Source organism: Scyliorhinus torazame, chromosome 9 (assembly GCF_047496885.1).
Source record: "Scyliorhinus torazame isolate Kashiwa2021f chromosome 9, sScyTor2.1, whole genome shotgun sequence".
Taxonomy (NCBI): Eukaryota; Metazoa; Chordata; class Chondrichthyes; order Carcharhiniformes; family Scyliorhinidae; genus Scyliorhinus; species Scyliorhinus torazame.
The window spans coordinates 39027781-39046512 of record NC_092715.1 but is presented as its reverse complement, the minus strand read 5'-3'; the positions used below and the strand labels follow the sequence as shown (position 1 = coordinate 39046512).

At 47.4% G+C, this 18732-nt stretch overlaps 1 protein-coding gene across 3 annotated transcripts in view; it reads left to right on the top strand.

The window, feature by feature from the left end:
• The window catches only part of vegfc (vascular endothelial growth factor c), a 254164-nt gene that overhangs the window by 150155 nt on the left and 85277 nt on the right, over positions 1-18732 (top strand). For all 3 annotated transcript variants that reach the window (XM_072515794.1, XM_072515795.1, XM_072515796.1), the window contains one exon: positions 5318-5508. In XM_072515794.1, coding sequence (XP_072371895.1) covers positions 5318-5508 — 191 coding nt within the window. The remainder of the gene's footprint in view (positions 1-5317; positions 5509-18732) is intronic.

Below are 18732 nucleotides of genomic sequence, written 5' to 3'. Positions count from 1 at the left end.
GGATTCCCACTGTCTCGATATGCACCCATAATAGCCCAGCCTAGAAGCTCAGGCATGTCCAGTGGCTCAGTGCCTCATGGTAAAAGGACAGAGTCGATCTTAGGCTTTTAAAGGAGATGATGCTAGAAGCACAGCTAATCTTTCCAGCTTTGTCTTGGTGCTAACTTTGCTAACAGGGTCCCAGGTTCGATTCTGGCTTGGGTCACTGTCTGTGCGGAGTCTACACGTTCTCCCCGTGTCTGCGTGGGTTTCCTCCGGGTGCTCCGGTTTCCTTCCACAGTCCAAAGATGTGCAGGTTAGGTGGATTGGCCATGATAAAATTGCCCTTAGTGTCCAAAATTACCCTCAATGTTGGGTGGGGTTACTGGGTTATGGGGATAGGGTGGAGGTGTTGACCTTGGGTAGGGTGCTCTTTCCAAGAGCCGGTGCAGACTCAATGGGCCCAATGGCCTCCTTCTGAACTGTAAATTCTATGATAATGTATGATAATATATTTCCTCCCTGTTCATGTATCCATCCAAATGCCCCGTAAATGTTGCTAATGTGCCTGCTTCCACCTCATCTTCTTGCAGCACGTTCCAGGCACCCACCTGTCTCTGTGTGAAACCTTTACCCCGCAAACCTCCCTTAAACATTCCCCCTCACACCTTGAACCTGTGCCCCCTTGTAATTGACACTTCCATCCTTGGAAAAAGCCTCTGACTATCCACCCTGTCTATGCCTCTCTTAATTTTGTAGACCTCTATCAAGTCTCCCCTCAGCCTCCATCTTTCCAGTGAAAACAATCCCAGTGTATTCAACCTCCCCTCATAGCCAACACCCTCAAGACCAGGCAACATCCTAGTGAACCTTCTTTGCACTCTCTCCAAAGTTTCTACATCCTTCTGATAATGTGGTGGCCAGAACTGCATACGATACTCTAAATGCGGCCCAACCAAGGTTTTATAAAGCTGCAACATGATTTTCCAATTCCTGTACCCAGTGCCCCAGCTGATGAAGGCAAGCATGCCATGTGCCTTCTTAATCACCTAGGCCACCTGTGTTGCCACTTTTAGGAAACTGTGGACCTGCACACCCAGATCCCTCTGTGTGTTAATGTTTGTTTCCTTTTGACTAAGCTTACAGTTTCCCTTGTCATCCATGCTTCCCAAATCCTGCCATTTCTATCCTTCATTTTTGCGGGGACTTCAGTCAACTGGCCTTTAAAAGCCTCCCACACGTCAGACATGGACTTGCCCTCAAATAGCCGCTCCCAATCCACATTCCCCAGATACTGTCTAATTTGGATGTAATTCGCCCTCGCCCAATTAAGCACCCTCACCCGCTGGCCACTCTTGTCCTTATCCATGACTACCCAGAATCTTATGGAATTATGGTCGCTAATGCTGGAAACAATCTGCAGGTCTGGCAGCATCCGTTGGAAGAACCGACAGAGATAACATTTTGGCACTTTCAAAAGAGAAGGATAATGTGTTAGATATAAACTTGTAGCTGGGAGAGATTGCAACAAGATGTAGCAACCTTAAGAACAAAGAAAATAGGCCTGGTGTGGGAGGGGGAGGGATAGTTTTTGCATTAGGACAATCAATGTGTGGCATTTCTTTTAAGGTGGAGGAGAAAGGTCACAGTCTAAAGTTGTTGAACTCAATGTTGAGCCCTGAGGGCTTTAACATGCCTAATTGCAAGATTAAAAGCTGCTCCTCCAGCTTGCGTTGGGCTTCACTGGAACACTTCAGCAGGCCAAGGATGGGCATGTTAAGCTGGATGGCTATTTGTCGGCCACAATGGGCCGAATGGACTCCTTCTGTGCAGTGAATGTCCACGGTTGTGTGATTCCGCTGGATTGAGTGCTGTGGCCTGTCCTGTGAAATGCAAAGTAGAATAGGAGATTCAATGTAAACTTTACATTGTCCAGATTGGTTCTGCAAAGAAGCCCATTCTGTGGACAGTAGATTTACTTAAGGCGAAGATCAATTCACAGTGTTGAATTTGTGGAGTTTATACTGGCAGAAAGCGACTGAATTTCACTGGGGTTTGAACATCTAAACCAACATCCAAGTTGCCAATACAAACAGGATGTTGGACGCTAAGCAAAAGTGCGATGATCAAATCAACATTGGGTACTTGAGGTTCACAAACCACTTGGAAAGCAGAGGAAGATGTAAGCACAAAATTCCTTTCTCTGAGTTCTGTGTAATGTGTCACAAAATCTGGTCCTTTAGAGAGCGTATAATGTTTTAGGGATGGGCAATAAATGCTGTCCCAGCCGAATGAAGAAACTTAGAGATCTGAATCAAACTTGCCACCCCACCCACCCCAATCCTTTATCGTTGAACGGATCATACCTATATATCCCCCTAAATAAACTACATTACAGAAACATCCCATTCTTTAGAGCTGCACTTGGCAACGTGAGTCCCGGATGAACTCATGCATGAGAAATCTTCAAAACTAATGAAGAAGCAAAACATTGTGAAGGGTGCCAAAAAACAATCAAAGGGGATTCTGATTGCACTGTTGCTTTGGAGAGTGAAGGCGATTACAGAGACAGAGGAGCATGGATAATCACGCTGCTAGTCAGAATGCCAATTTGCCACCGCCATCCCAGCCCCGGGCTATTATCCCAGTGGTGGTCAGAAGGTCGAGCTGGGTGGCCAATTAAAGGGAGTTATTGATCTATTGAAGTCTATTGTCAAAGGCTGGCTGGAACTTTTAGCTGAGGTGTCAGGAACTAAGCCACGGCCATCCAGCTACAGACCCAAGTTCTCCCTCCACAATGGTGGCCCGACTGTTAAGGCCGCTTTTTAATGTAAAATTTTAAACGTTGCAGAGAGGGTCACTCAAGATAGAGGATGCCTCTTTCTCACTTGAACTGCAGGCTGCTGCTACTTCAGACGGTCTTCTGCTTGGAGGATGGTCCCTCTGTCCTTAATTGGTTGGCGAGCCCACACTCTGGTCACCAATTGACTAAATCCTCACTGGTAGGTAGCTGTGACCCAAATAGTGCAGGGTCATGACACGCCTGACATCGTGGTCCTGTCCCCATCAGTCAATTTGAATTTTAAGGCTGTAGTTATTAATATTTAGTTTTAAAATATCACAAAACTGAAAGGAAACCCTGTCATCTCACTTTATAATTTTACAAATTGTTGGTGCACATCAAAGGCCGAGAAGTTGGCAAAAGCCAAATACGACCAATGCTGCAAATATGGAATAAAACTGGAAAAACCTGGAAAGGTTCAGCAGGTCAGGCAACATCTGGCAGCATTATGATGAAACGTCACTGACTTGAAACGCCAAATCTGTTTCTCTCGCCTCAGCTGCTGTCAGGAATATTTCCAGCATTTTTGGGGGGTGAGATATTGGTGCTGGGGAACAGGACATTGCCGTGTCAGAGCAGCGCTGGATTGATTTGTTTTCCCTTGTTTTCCCTGCGTGGGATGTGGGCGTTGCTGGCAAAGCCAGCATTTGTTCCCCATCCCGAATTGCCCTTGAACCAAACATTTCAGAGGACAGTTAAGAGTCAACCACATTGCTGTGGGTCTGGAGTTACATGTAGGCCAGACCAGGTAAGGACGGCAGATTCCCTTCCCTAAAGGACATTAATGAACCAGGTGGATCTTTACAACAATCGACGATCGTTTCATGATCACCATGATTGAGCATTGCTTTACATTCCAGATTTATTAATTGAATTCAAATTTCACCAGGGTGGGATTTGCACCTGTGACCCCAGAGCATTACCCTAGTATTCTGGATTACTAGTTTAGTGACATTATCACCATTCCATCATATTATATATATATATATATATATATATAATGCCCGTAACGTCCCTGTTCCCCAGCATCGTATTTGGGGGCACCCCAAAGATCACCTCTTGGACGATCCCAGGTAAGGTAAGGTATTTGTCCAAAAGTGTTACTTCCCCTGGACAACTGTGCTGCCCTGAGAACCACCAGACCAAGTGATTTAAATCACTAACTTTGAATGGTTCTGCCAATGATACGCTAATAGTTGCTCTGAATGAGTTGGAAGAAATAACAGCATTCAAATCAGTCCCCACATGGGACAACCCCCTCACACTCCTGAATCCTCAGGGGACTTCCCCCTCTTCCCCTTATCACCCCACTAAGCAACCATGCCCACAGTCTTCCCCACCTCCAGTGTCCTAACCCACAAGGGATTCTCCACAGCCCCACTTGACCAGACACCCAGCCCCAACTGGACGCTGCTCCAATAACCTGAAACTACTTGAAACTACCAACCGGACCAGGTAAGGACGGCAGATTTCCTTCCCTGAAGGCCATTAGTGAACCAGATGGGTTTTTATGACAATCAATGAATGTTCCATGGCCACTATTACTGAAACTAGCTTTTAAATTACATGTTTCATTAATTGAACTTAAATCTGCCAGTAACCGTGGTGTGATATATATTCTGTTGCTGGTGATGATTCTTGACAAGATCCATATATGCATTGTGCTTCAGAGTACAGTTCTCTGCAGCATTCCTGAAAGCTTCAGCGTTGTGCTTCTTAGACCATAAGACATAGGAGCAGAATTAGGCCACTCGGCCCATCGAGTCTGCTCCGCCATTCAATCATGGCTGATTGTCCAGCAGGAACAATCCAGTTTATTCATTTGAGTTGGTGGCCAATTTTAGTGTTGAACTATGGACAATCTTTGGTGATGCTCACGATACTGCTGAAGTTCACCTGATCTTCCACCCTACAGCAAGAGCAGAATTTTCTCCATTCCAAAGGGGTAAATAAGATAATATCCTAAGCTTCTGTGTTGTCCAATTTCCTTAAAAGCCTCCTTTAGTGACAGGATTTTTCAGTGTCGTGAGTCGGAAAGAAAGAGCAATGTCTCTTCAACGAAAGCGGAACCACTCAGGGGGGGGGCCAGCATCCGTGGAGAGAAACCCTTTCATGTGTGTGAACTGAGGAAAGTCGAGCAGGTGAAAGGGCTTTGGGGAAGTGGGGATAAAGAACAGATGAGAAGGTCTGTGACAGGGTGGAGGGCAGGAGAGAATAAATAAGAAAAGGTTTCATGGCCAAAGGAAATGGCAATGGGTAAAGTGAAGAACCAAAAGGTGTGTGCGGATGAGGTGCGAAGGGCAGCATAGCAGCCATCCGAATGCAAAGTGACGGAATAAAGAAAGAAACGAGAAGAAACCAAAACTTTTCTTTGTCTCCTTCTGAATGTCATTGCAATCAGTTAATTGAAAGGAGCTTTACTGTGTTGGCTTTTCATCCATCTAACCCAAGTAGGTTTTGATTATTGTTCTGTGATATTTGAATCTGCCCAATCAGGTATTGATTCTGAGTGGAAAAAGACTCAGTGCATGCCCAGGGAGGTGTCCTTGGACGTGGGGAAAGAATTTGGGTCAGCAACAAACATCATCTTTAAACCGTCCTGCGTGTCTGTCTACAGATGTGGTGGCTGCTGCAACAGCGAGGGAGTAACATGCATGAACACCAGCACTTCTTATGTCAGCAAGACAGTAAGTACTGATTATTTTTGTTGCTTACTTTGCAAGGCAATGGAAACTTTTCGCAGAAATATTATCTTGCTGCTCCGTGTCATTGAATGGCTACTGTGAAAAGAACATAACAAATAAGAACAGGAGTAGACAAGACAGTCCCTTGACCTTCCCCATCATTTACTGCGATCACAGCTAATCTTCTACTTCAACTTCGCGATTGTGTCCCAGTCCTATTTCCTTTGATTCCTTTATAACAACAATGTCACATATGCAAGTAACATTCATACCATACAAGGGCCAGGCAATGACCATCTCCAGCAAGAGAGAATTTAACTATCTCCCCATGACATTCAATGGCATTACCATCGCTAAATCCCCCACCATCAACATCCTGGAGGTTGCAATTGACCAAAAACTGAACTGGACTAGCCATGTAAATGCTGTGTCTATAAGAGCAGGTCAGAGACTGGGATTTCTGCACAGAGTAACTCACCTCCTGACTCCTCAAAACGTGTTCACCATCTACAAGGCACATGTGAGAGGTGTGATGGATCCACTTGTCTGGATGAGTGCAACTACAACTACACTCAAGAAGCTCGGCCCCATCCAGGATACAGCATCCGCATTGATCGATCCCCATCACCACATTAAATGTTCACTCCCTCCACCACCATGTCACAGTGGCAACAGTGTGTACCATCTACAAGATGCACTGCCACAACTCAACAAGCCTTCTTCACAGCACCTTCCAAACCCGTGAGTTCTACCACCTGGAAGGACAAGGGCAGCAGACACATTGGAACACCACCACCTGGAGGTTCCCCTCCAAGCCACTCACCATCCTGACTTGGAAATATATTGCCATTCCTTCACTGTCGCTCAGTCAAAATCCTGGAACTCCCTCCCAAAGAGCACTGTGGGTGTACCAACACCTCAGAATCTGCAGCGGTTCAAGAAGGCTGCTCACCACCCCTTCTCAAGGGCAATTAGGGTTGGGCAATAAATGCTGGCATGGTCAGCGATACTTGAACCCCATGGTTGAAAAAATAAAAGAGTAATCATGCTGTAATTTGCAGGAAATGCTTAGCTATGTCTCCAGGTGATGGAGACTGTCCATCATTCTACACGAACAAAGAAAAAGACTTTTGGCTTTCTCAACCTCAGAATGTGTGGAAGTGCTTTACATCCAATGAAGTACTCTTGAAAGATTGTCCCTGATGTGGGACTGGATTCTCCGCCTCGCACCGCCGGAACCGGAGTTCCCGATGCGGCGGAGAATCCAGCGCTGGGGAGAAAATGGGTTTGACACCCGATGCTCCGTTCCCCCGCCCCGCTGACATCCGGTTCGAGGTTTGTGCCTCGCACCAGCAGGAGGCTGGAAATGGGTCATTGAGGCCCATTCGCATCCAATTACCGAGCTGGGTACCATATTCTCCGGGCCCTTGTGATTCTCCAGTCCTCTGGGCCAGGAATCACATGGATGAGAATTGGTGCTGCTCCTAACAAGTGTGTACCTGAGGTGATGGATCGCGTGGTGGGCAAAGGTGGGTAACTCCATCAGCTTCCTTGTCTGGAAGCTCGCCAGTGAAATAAATCACTGCTTTAACACGCACCTGGGCAATACACCTTTAATATACTTGCTGGCTCAGACAGGAAGCAGCACTGTCCATTCCTGGAAAGGGAAAACCAGTCAGCTGGGTTTAACTCACTCAGACCTTTGATATGCGAGCCTTTCATTTATTCCTCTTTGATATTGATTTTACAAGGCTGTGATTGACAGCTCCACACACACCCAACTGACGGTCTTGGGGGTGTTTCTTTATTTAGGGGTCTCTATATTTAGGGGGTATCTGGAAGCGGGAGGGGTGCAGGGTCGGGTCACCCCAGTACTGGGGGAGGGGGTTGACCTGGAAAATCACACGGTGGGGGGATCTGAATTGCGTTGTAAGGAGGTGAGGGGGGGGGGTCCGGCATGGGACCTTGCTATCAGGCCACTGCTCAAAATGGCGGCCCAAAGCCAGTTATCTTCAATGGATCAGGTCAGTGAAGTATTTTTATGAGAACTCTCCAGAAAGTTCCACACCACCAGTACTTTCAAGACCTTGCTGGCTGCATGCATTGGGGCCTTTGTTTCCTTAGTAATATAATTAGCAAAGAATTTTAAGAGGTGTTGAAATGGTAACTCACCATTGGGGAATTGTGGAAGTGACGCTCTTCTCTACTGCTGCATAATTCAACTTGACTGAACAAATATTTTTCTTGGTGCTACGTTTTTGGATGTGTGAATGGCCCTTTGTCCAAGCTGGAATCAAATACTGAATATGAATGGCTGAAAGTCCACAATTACGCTACTAAAACAGTGTTGGTGCTATCTTTGGCCTACTCCATTCCACCGCCCTCCCCCTCGTTCCCCCGTAAGAAACTTGGACCTAGAGATTGGATCGCTCCCAAATCCAGAAGCGATGCAGATGCAGGAATTGCTGCACACTTTCAAGGAAGCCCGTATCAGGAGTTCAGGAAATTGGCTTGCAGGCCCAGTTTGTACAATACCAGTGATGGTCTGTATCAGTTGCAACTCGGGACAGTTCACCATTGCAGGGATGGGGGTGGGATTGAGCAGATAGATTGTCAGTCAGGAACCACAGATGCATCTGGGATAGCTATGGGAGGAGGGTGGGGGCAGTGGCGGGGTTGTTACAGACTGGCAGCAGCCCCTAGTTTTAATACTGAAAGCATCGATGACATATTGAACCCTTTGGTGCCCATTTCTCCCTTGAAATCGCCCTAAGCCTTGGTTCCTTATTTTCCCCACCCCTCCCTTCATAATTAGTAATACTGAGGCTAAATGGACAAAGAACATGGTGCACCCAGGGAGAAGTGACTGAAAGTCCATTTTATATAAGGTTGGAATTTATTCTTCTTCAGTTCTTGACCAAAGGCAGATCCGATCCACAGAGACACAGTCTTCACAATGGGTAGGGCAAGGAGGCAGGAACCAAATCCACCCGGCCAGAACAGAGATTGAACCCTGTGCTGTCGGCACCAATCTGACCCATGAATAGCTTGATCTTGGTTTCGTACAAAGCTCGGCACAACATCGAGGGCCGAAGGGCCTGTTCTGTGCTACACTGTTCTATGTTCTATACCAGCTGTCCAGCCAATCTTTGTGTATAATATTTCCTGCTTTTGTATGTAACATATGAAAAGTTTAGCATGATATGTTTCACTTTCTGCAGCAAATATTCTTTATAAGATTGTTGATTAGCATAGTGTAGTGAGACTTCTTACAAAGAAGCAGAATTCTCTTTTGTTTTGGAAGAAGGAATTTGACTATCTAATTTTGCAAAGTCACCCTTTGACAATAGAAGTAAGAAAACTGACAGATGCTTGGTGCCTTAGCTGGTTATAGTTTGATTGAAATCTACCTCCCCTCATCATTGCTGCGCCCATGTGTGGACAGTTCCATTTTACATGCTCCGATTTGTACCCCTGAAAACTGCAGCACCTCTGCTGTTAACCTCATTGTTACGAACTCAGGCCCTTCTGCCTACACCAACATTTGCCTTCCAAGAGCAACTTATACTTCTGCCACTTTCCATTTCGGACAAAGATGAAAAGAAAGATCTTCATTCCTGGAACAGAAAGACACAGGAAATAGGAGCAGGAGGAAACCACGGGTGGGATTCTCCGGACCCCCGGCCGTGTGTTTCTCAGCGGTGTGCTGTTCTGTACGGCGGCATTCTCTGTACCCGCCGCTTGTCAATGGAATTTCCCATTGAAAACACCCCCACATCACTGGAATGTCCGCGGGCGGGAGTGCGCTGCCGGGAGGAACAGAGAATCCCAACAGCTGGAAAATTCCAGCCCACACGGCCCTGCAAGCCTGCTGCACCAATCGATACGATCATGGCAGATCTTGGGCTTCAACTCCACTTTCCCAGCTGCTCCTCATGCCCCTCAATCCCCTGAGAGACCAAATTTCTGTCCATCGCAGCCTGAAATGTATTCAATGATGGAGTTGTGAATCTTTGGAATTACCCGACCTGTGGATGCAATAAAGGTCAACATGTCGCTTGCCTTCCTAATTGCTTGCCGCACCTGCGTGCTAACTCTGTTCCTCGCCTGAGCATACCCAAGTCTCTTTGAACATCAACATTTCGAAGCTTCACACTGTTCGGAGTAAGTTGGTGACGAAGCAGTTATGAAAACTTATCGGATGCTTGGATTTGTAAACAAGAGCATTGAATACGCTACCAAGAAAGTTACACTAAACCAGTACAAAACATTGGTTAGGCCTCAGCTGTAGTATTGTATACAATTTTCCGACGGTTTGGAGAGAGCAGAGGAGAGGATTGTCAGGGCAATACAAGGATTGAGGGAATTTGTTTATGTGGAGATATTGGAGAAGCTGGGATTGTTCTCCTTAGAGCAAGGTTGAGGGATGGTATATTACAAATGTCCAAAACAATGAGAAACTTCGGTAAAGCAAGTCGGGAGAAATTATTCCCTCTGGCATGTAGAATAGTAATCAGTGGTCATCAATTTAAAACAATTGGCAAAAGGACTACAGGCACTCAGGGGGTATGCTGCCTTCAGGGAAGGTACCCCCTGTTGCACAGGAGACACCCCCTTTCGCACCCCCCCCCCCCCCAAATGAAAGATGTACCCTCCTTCCGTTACCTGTCTTTGGAAGCCTGCCGAGTTGATGGCCTACCCAGCCTCACGTATTATTGCAATGGAGGTGGAATGAGGTACTTAAATGGCTATTAATGGGCCACTTAAGCACCCCAATGGGTCTAACTGTGGGTGGGCTGTCTGACGCCTGCTGTAGTGCTGAGAGAGGACAGAGATGGACGATGAAAGAAGGACGGCAAAGGAGAGTGACAGAATGTAAGAAATATTTTTTTAATTACGTACTTTTGGGGGTAAAGGTTTCCTTGCAACAATTCTCAATCCACTATAAAGTAAATGGGACGGAGGGTTGAGAGCCAGACCCTGATCATCTTTCTGAAGCAAATGAGTGTGTGTGTGGGGGGGGGGGGCGCAGCAGAAACCTGCGTGATGGGCACCTAACTGTAAAGTCAAAGGAAAAGATTAACAAACGCTCGTCACTCTCTGCAAAGAGCACCGTGCAGCTCTATACAGTGAGGTCTGCAGGTAGAGACACACCTTCTTAGCTGTAATACAAGATTATGTTCAGAAAGAAACCTGCTCCATAGCAGAAAGCGATCCTGTCAGGAACAGGAAACTCTTTATCGAAGGCAGTAAATACCCTGAAAGTTAAAAGTAAAAATGATTTTGAGAATTTCATTTGCATGAAGGTGCTTGGCTTTAGATTACAGCCGGTTCTCTTAATCGCACAGTTTCACTTTTGACTGAACAAACTGGTGAGATTTATTCATTATTAACTGATTGGCGTGAAATGGAATGAAACCTAAACGATTTCCTCTGCAATATAACTTTCCCACGTGAAAGTAGAGCGAGGCAGACAAATGTGTCCAGTGAAAGCTGTCAGTTCTGTGAGCCTGTTTAGCTTGTCTACATTCAATCTCTGTCTGGAAGGAAGCCTGTATCACACTTTAAATTACAATGGGCTCTATTTATCAGCACCATCGTATCCTGATTATTAAAATGCTCTTGACCAAAGCATAATAAGGTCAGCAGCAACATCAGTATGTTGGTTACATAAGCCCGGAATTTCAGGCTTGTCAGCAGAATAATAACCTGTTTGGGTGCACAGAGAGAGAATTCAGAGTGTCCAATTCACCTAACAAGCACGTCTTTCGGGACTTGTGGGGTGGAAACTGGAGCACCAGGAGCAAACCCACGCAGACACGGGGAGAGCATGCGGACTCCGCACAGACAGTGACCCAGCCGGGAATCAAACCTGGGACCCTGGCGCTGTGAAGCCACGGTGCTAACCACTGTGCTACCGTGCTGGTTCCTTTAAACTTGTTCCAATTTATCTCGGGAATAAAGCTTTCATTCACCCTGTTGAGCGGCATCAGCACAATTAAAACCCAGTAACACTTTCAGCAGGATATGTGGCCAAGGCATATGCCATTGATAGATGGTTAGGAATGGGGAACTAAATTTTGGAGAATACTCCTGATGCAGACTGTGTGTGCCTGATTTTACTTTGACGCACAATGCTTTGACCTGCATTGAAAAGTCAAGGGTGGGGTCTCCAATTCAGCCGAAGCAATGCCAACAGTTATTTAATGCTCAAGTAATCTGCTGTCCATATTTCTGAGGCTGCCATAAGAAATTTATTCTGAAGGTATCCTGAAGGCTAATGTTGAATTTTGGCACTTAATTTCCTTTCTACTTGCTCACAGATAGTAAACTTCAACACCAAATGTTTTCCAAAATTAGACTTAACGACGCTTTAGATTCAGCCTGAATTGCAAAGCCCAGAATTACACTGAATTTACAGCAAGGAAATAGACCATTTAGCCTGACTGGTCCATGCTGGTGTTTTGGGCACACACGAGCCTCCTCCAACTCTGCTTCATTTTACCCAAACACGCAACCTTCAATCTCCGTCACATGTTAATCCAAAATATCCTTTCATGCATCTATTCTATAGAGTTCAACTACTTCATGATGTAGCGAATTCTATGGCCGGCATTTACCGCTTCTGTTCACATTGGGCGGCTTCGGCAACAGGAGCGGAAAATATTACGAGAAGGCCAATGTCATGAACACGACTATGCTAAAACAGGAAGTGATTTCCCCCCCATGATAGGCTGCGTTTCCCGATGGTCACTATAAGGAACCTCATTATAATCAATTAATACATAATTATCAGGCCAAAATGCCAGGAGCATTCCCCCTCCCCCACATCAAAACTATCCATCTACGGGGGGGGCGTGATGTCAGAATGGCATGAAGCATGGCTGGTCTCCGAAGGTATGTACCTGGCAAGCGGTACTCCCATGGGAGTTTGAAGGTGAATGGAAATTTACACTCAGGGAGGAGAGGGTAGTGCCATCTTGGTGCCAGTTTGATACCAGGGTAGTGCAGCTGGGTGAACATTGTTCCCTGGTTGTCTAGCTGTGCGCTGGGCAACATTTAAAAATGGCACCCAGATCATCGAGTGTCTGAGTTGATGGTGGGACAGGGGAATCAGAGGCCGCCCGCCAGCAATAAGTCATGGAACAAGTGACTGCGAGTTTTTTTAACGAAGTCCCGGACTGTACAGCAGAGATAGTCGCCATTGCCGTTGGTGGCCTCAAATCTGCTTTTCCCGGCTGACATTAGCCTTTGCCAACATCGGAGAAAATCCCGGCCTATGTCTATGTTGCTATTAATTCTACATTCAAAGCAGTCTCTGGGTGAAGAGGCTCCCCTCGAGTTCTCCATCTGATTTATTGGTGGTTATCTAATATTGATGACTCCTAGTTTTGGACTTCATCTCCCTCCCTGAACAGGTTAAAATTTAAAAACACTGGGCTGGAATCTCCGCCGTGGGATGTTCCGTTTTGCCGGCAGCCCGGGGGTTTCCCGACGGCGTGGGGCTGCCCCACAATGGGAAACCCCACTGACCAGCCGACGAAACGGAGCATCCCGCCGGTGAAGCAGAAAAGTGGCGGGGCTGAGAATCCAGCCCACTGCAAATGACAGAAAAAAATTAAATTGGAGAGGATCATAAACAGGTTGGTTCTCAGAATGGTTACAGCACAGAATGAGGCCATTCGGCCTGTTGTGAATCTACTGGCCTCTGGAGGCGAAACACATCTAGAGCCAATCCCTTGCTTTTTCTCCACAGCTCTGAACATTATTCCTTTTAAGATAATCTAATTCCTTCTGAATGCCTTGAGTGAACTCACCGCACCCGTGCTGTCAGGCAGTGCATTCCAGATCCCAACCACTTGCTGCATGAAAAGGTTTTGCTTCTTTTGCCAATTATCTGAAATCTGTGCCCTCTCATTCGCGATCCTTTAACCAAAGGGAACGGTTTCTCTCTATCCAGACCTTTCATGATTTTGAGCACCTCTATCAAACCTCCTCTTAACCTTTTCTTCTCCAAGGAGACCAGTGCGAACTTCCCCAATCTGTCTACACAATGAAGTTTCTCACCCCCGGAACCATTCTCACGAATCTTTCCTGCACCTTTTCTACTGCCTTCACACCCTTCCTAAAATGTTGTGCCAGAGCTGGAGCACAGTAATCCATTTGAGGTCCAACCAGTGTGTTACACAGGTTTAACATAACTTCCTTCTGTACCCCATGCCCCTATTTATAAAGCCCAGGATGCTGTCTGCTTCATTAACCACTCTGACAAACTGTCCTGCCGCCTTCCAGAATTGATCCACAGAAAAACCCAGGTCCCTCTGTTCCTGCTGCCTTTACAATTGTATCCTTCATTTTATATTATCGCTCTGCATTCTGCCTACCAAAATTAACCACTCCACACTTCTGGGTGATTAAATTTCATCTGCTACTTGTTGCAAATTCCACCAAGCCACGTTTTTTTGAAGTTCTACTCTATCTTTCTCTCATGTTTTCTCCAAATTGTGTCCTGTACACCAAGATCTAAGTCATTAATGGACACCAGGAAGTACAGGGGTCCTAACACGACCACTGCGGAACTCCGCTTCACTCAAAGGCTACTGATATATGGGAACTACCAACACCTGGCGGTTCCCCTCCAAGCCACTCACCATTCTGACTTGGAAATATATCGCCGTTCCTTCACTGTCGATGCGTCAAAAATCAGGAACTCCCCCCACTATCAGCGCTGGGGATGTACCTGCACCACAGATGTACCTGCATCACATTGACCACAGTGGCTGGGTGGCACGCTGGGACAGTGGTTAGCACAGCTGCCTCACAGCGCCAGGGACTTGGGTTCGATTGGGTGACTGTGTAGAGTTTGTACGTTCTCCCCGTGTCTACGTGGGTTTCCTCCGGGTGCTCCGGTTTCCTCCCACAGTTCAAAGATGTGCAGGTTAGGTGGGCAGGCCATGATAAATTTCCCCTTAGTATCCAAAGATGCACAAGTTAGGTGGATTGGCCATGATCAATGCTCGGGGTTGCGGGGATGGGGAAGCAGAGTGGGCCTGCGTGGGGTGCTTTTTCGGGGGGTCAGTGCAGGCTCGACGGGCTGAATGGTCTCCTTTTGCGCTGTGGGGATTCTATGGTTCAAGAAGGCAGCTCACCATCACCTTCTCAAGAACTGGAAGGTCTGGGATCAAATGCTGGCCTAAGCCCACATCCTGTGAAAAACATATTTTCAGAGCTCTAAACCTTTCTCCAGTCTGAAAAAAAAACATCTATTCATCATTACTCCGTTTCCGTTCACTCAGCCAACTTTGTATCCAGTTTTGTTCCATTTATTCCATGAGCTTTAACTTAGATCTGTTGGGCTGCACTTATTCAAATTCCTTTTGGAAGTCCATGCATCCCCACCCCAACATCTACAACATCACCGTCATCAACCCTCTCCTTTAACTTGTCAGACTATTCAAGCGGATCACGATTTGCCTGTAACAAATCCACCCCGGCTTTTCCTAATTAACCCGTATTTGCCCAATGATCTGTTGGGTGTTCTGGATCACAAACAGGTCATCGACACTGGAAGTGGTGCAACTCTATTTTATTATAAGGTTAACTATATTAACATACTTCAATTGTGGGTAAATGCAATACCAGCTTTAACTGTTGACCCTTGCCTAGTCCTAACCAGGTGATGCACTCAGCACATGGTAAATGTCTGTGTTGCAGGCTGTGAGCTCTGTGTCCGAGCTGGCTGCTACTAGAATGAGCGGGAACTCTCCTGTCCCCTGTCTTTATAGTGTGTGTGCTCTCACTGGTGATTGGCTGCGGTGTTGTGTGTGCTGATTGGTCCCACTGCATGTCCATCAGTGTGTGTGTGTGTGTCTGCACCATGATATACTGGTGTATATTATGACAGCCAAGTCCGGACTTATGCGTTCTGAAAGCTTCCCCACCATCAACTGGCCTTCAGTTGCAAGGTTTATATTCCGTCTTTCGCTGAACAAGGATGTAACATGTGACATTCTCCAGGCCTCTGACACCGCACCTAAGTTCAAGGAGGATTGAAACATGCTGGCCACTTAATACCTCCACATCTTGGTTCCATTCTTAATTCCCTCAGTCTCCTTGGAGGAACGTCATCCGCTCCTGGTACCTCAAGGAACTTTTGAGTATAGAGTGCCTATCCAACACTTCCTTCTCATCAGTGAAACCCTCGAGTGTCTGAACTACCTCCTCTTTCCCACTGCAGGTTCTGTAGTTAGCGGCAAGGTAGCACAGTGGTTGTGTGGCGACTAGGGGTTTTCACAGTAACTTCATTGCAATGTATGCCTACTTGTGACAATAAAGATTTATTGTTATTATTACTGAACCAGCATTTCATAGAATATCTGCAGTGCAGAAGGAGGCCATTTGGCCCATTGGAGTCTGCGCCAGAGCACCCTCCCTAGGCCCACTCAACCCACCCTATCCCCATAACCCCACCTAACCTGTACACCTTTGGACACTAAGGCCAATCCACCTCGCCTGCACATCTTTAGACTGTGGGAGGAAACCGGAGCACCCGGAGGAAACCCAACAGACATGGGCCGGGATTCTTTCCTACCCGGCGGGGCGGGGGGTCCCGGTGGGATGGAGTGGCGGGAACCACTCCGGCGTCAGGTCGCCCCAAAGGTCAAGCCCACACCTTGAGGCGCTAGGTCCGCGCCGGTGTGGTTGGCGCACCGCCTGCTGGCGGGAAAGGCGCCACGCCAGCCGGGGCCAAAAGGACTTTGTCGGCCGACGGAAGTCCACGCATGCACGGGAGCGTCAGTGGCTGCTGACGTCATCCCCTCGCATGCGCAGGGGGGGGGGGTTGCCTCTTTTCCTGTCGGCCATGGTGAGGGCTGTGATCGAGGTGGAGGGAAAAGAGTGCCCCCACGGCACAGGCCCACCCACAGATTGATGGGCCCCGATCGCGGGCCAGGCCACCGTGGGGGCATCCCCCCGGACCAGATCCCCCCCCCCCCCCCCCGGGACCAGATCGTCCCGCCCCCCCCAAGGACCCCGGAGTCTGCCCGGGCCGCCCCAGTCCCGCCGGTAAGAGAGGTGGTTTGATTCTCGCCGGCGGGACTGGCATTCCAGCAGCGGGACTTCGGCCCATAGCGGGCTGGAGAATCGCCGGGGGGAGCTCGCGACCAACGCGGCGCGATTCCCGCCCCCATCAAATATCCGGTGCTGGAGAATTCAGCAACCGGCAGGGGCAGGATTCACACCAGCCCCCGACGATTCTCCGACCCGGCGGGGGGGGGGGGGGGGGGGGTCGGAGAATCCCGTCAATGGAGAGAAAGTGCAAACTCCACACAGTCACCCGAAGCCGGAATTGAACCCAGGTTCCTGGCGCTGTGAGGCAACAATGCAACATATCTGCAATGTCAGGAATCGAGCTCAATGAACAGAACTAACCGAGGTACAGGGAGAGAGAACACATTTCTCTGTCTCCCCATGCTAGATGCATGCATCAATAAATCATTAACAAAACCACCCAAGTTACTAACACAGATGAGTGGAGCACATAGTTCCTAGTGTAAATATTGACCCAGAGCTCAGAAACCTATTTGAAGCTTCATGCAGTTCCCTCCTGAAATATGCTTAAAGTTATAGCCAATTATTGTGCAAAGATTATTTTAAGCAGTGCACTATCCACTTACTTATTATTAATAATATAATAATTGCTTATTGTCACAAGTAGGCTTCAATGAAGTTACTGTGAAAAGCCCCGAGTCGCCACATTCCGGTGCCTGTTCGGGAAGGCCAGTATGGGAATTGAACCTGCGCTGCTGGCATTGTTCTGCATTGCAAGCAAGCTATTTAGCCCACTGTGCTAAACCAGCCCCCTATTAAATCAAGGAGTGTTCATCTGATTTGCTTCCTCAATCTGATTTGCCCGTAGAAGCCTAATCTCATCATTAGTCCCATTCACTTCTTCTCACTGGTCACTGATCTCTTCCATCTCATAGCTTATTGCTATCATGGTGCTTGTCATCCTCTGGCTTTGTTTGATCCCATGCTTAATGTTTGCTCTTAGACCCGTCTTCTTGGTCCCAACCCCAAAATCTCCCCACACCATCAGGAGCTCGACTTCAACGTGCTTCAGCCCAGGGAGCACAATAACTACCTCACCCCATCTTCCCAGTCCACACCTACTACATCTATCCACAATTCTACCTGTGCCTGCACCCAAATCATGGATGGAATCATTCGGAATAATGCATTACAGAATGTCTACAATTTTACGTACAGAAAAAATAAATATTAAATGTTACAAAATAATCTTATTTTTTACAAGAAAGGGACATTTAGGACATGGTGCCGAGGAAGGAAATTCCATACAGAAGTATAAAATGCAAAGCGTCACCTATTGCTGACTAATTTGAGGGGATGCCTGGGAAGCAAAATTGAACATTTTCCTGCTCATATTATTCAGTGTTCACACCAGACCCTCCCATATCAGTAAACCATGACCACAGTGTAATACTGAACAGAATGAATCCATTCAGCTATCTAACCCAGACTTCTGAAAGAGCTACCAGTTCATTTTGCTCCCCTGCTCATTCCCCATTCGGATTCTTCCTTTTATGTCCATTTAAGCAACATTTTGTCTTGGCTTCATTAGAGTCGCTGCAGGTATTCATGTACTTTTCCATTCCCACGCCAGTCAACCTTCTAAACGCTCTCGGTGATATTGCCAGTTGGTGGTTGAGTTTGGGCTAAGAGCCTGGGCGGGATTCGCTGGTTCCCCTGCTGCATGTTTTGCTGCCACGTGCCATTCGCTGGCAGTGGAATTCTCTACTCCCGCGGCTTGTCAATGGGATTTCCTATTGAAACCGCCCCAGGCACTCTTTGCGTTGATTTTCTGTCACAATTTATTTTTCTCAACTCCGCCACTCCCTGACAGCTCCCCAAGAGCTGTTGCCCCTGTCGGGGTACATTAGAAGCCCCAGCCCGCATCCTCCGTTTTCTCAGCGCCCGCCCCCTTACCGCCTTCCCCGGCAGCGCTGAGCCTTTCCCAGTACGTGTTTCACCCTGCTCTCCGCTAATTGGGCAGCCAGCGTGAAATCGCGTTCCAGGGCCGGCAGTGCGTTTTGCGCCCTGGCCTGACAAGTGCGTGCCGCCGGTGGACAAAAAGTTCAGAGTCACGTGTTTTCCCCACTTTACTTTCATGAGGGCAAAACATGCAACATCTTTAACTGATTTGACAAA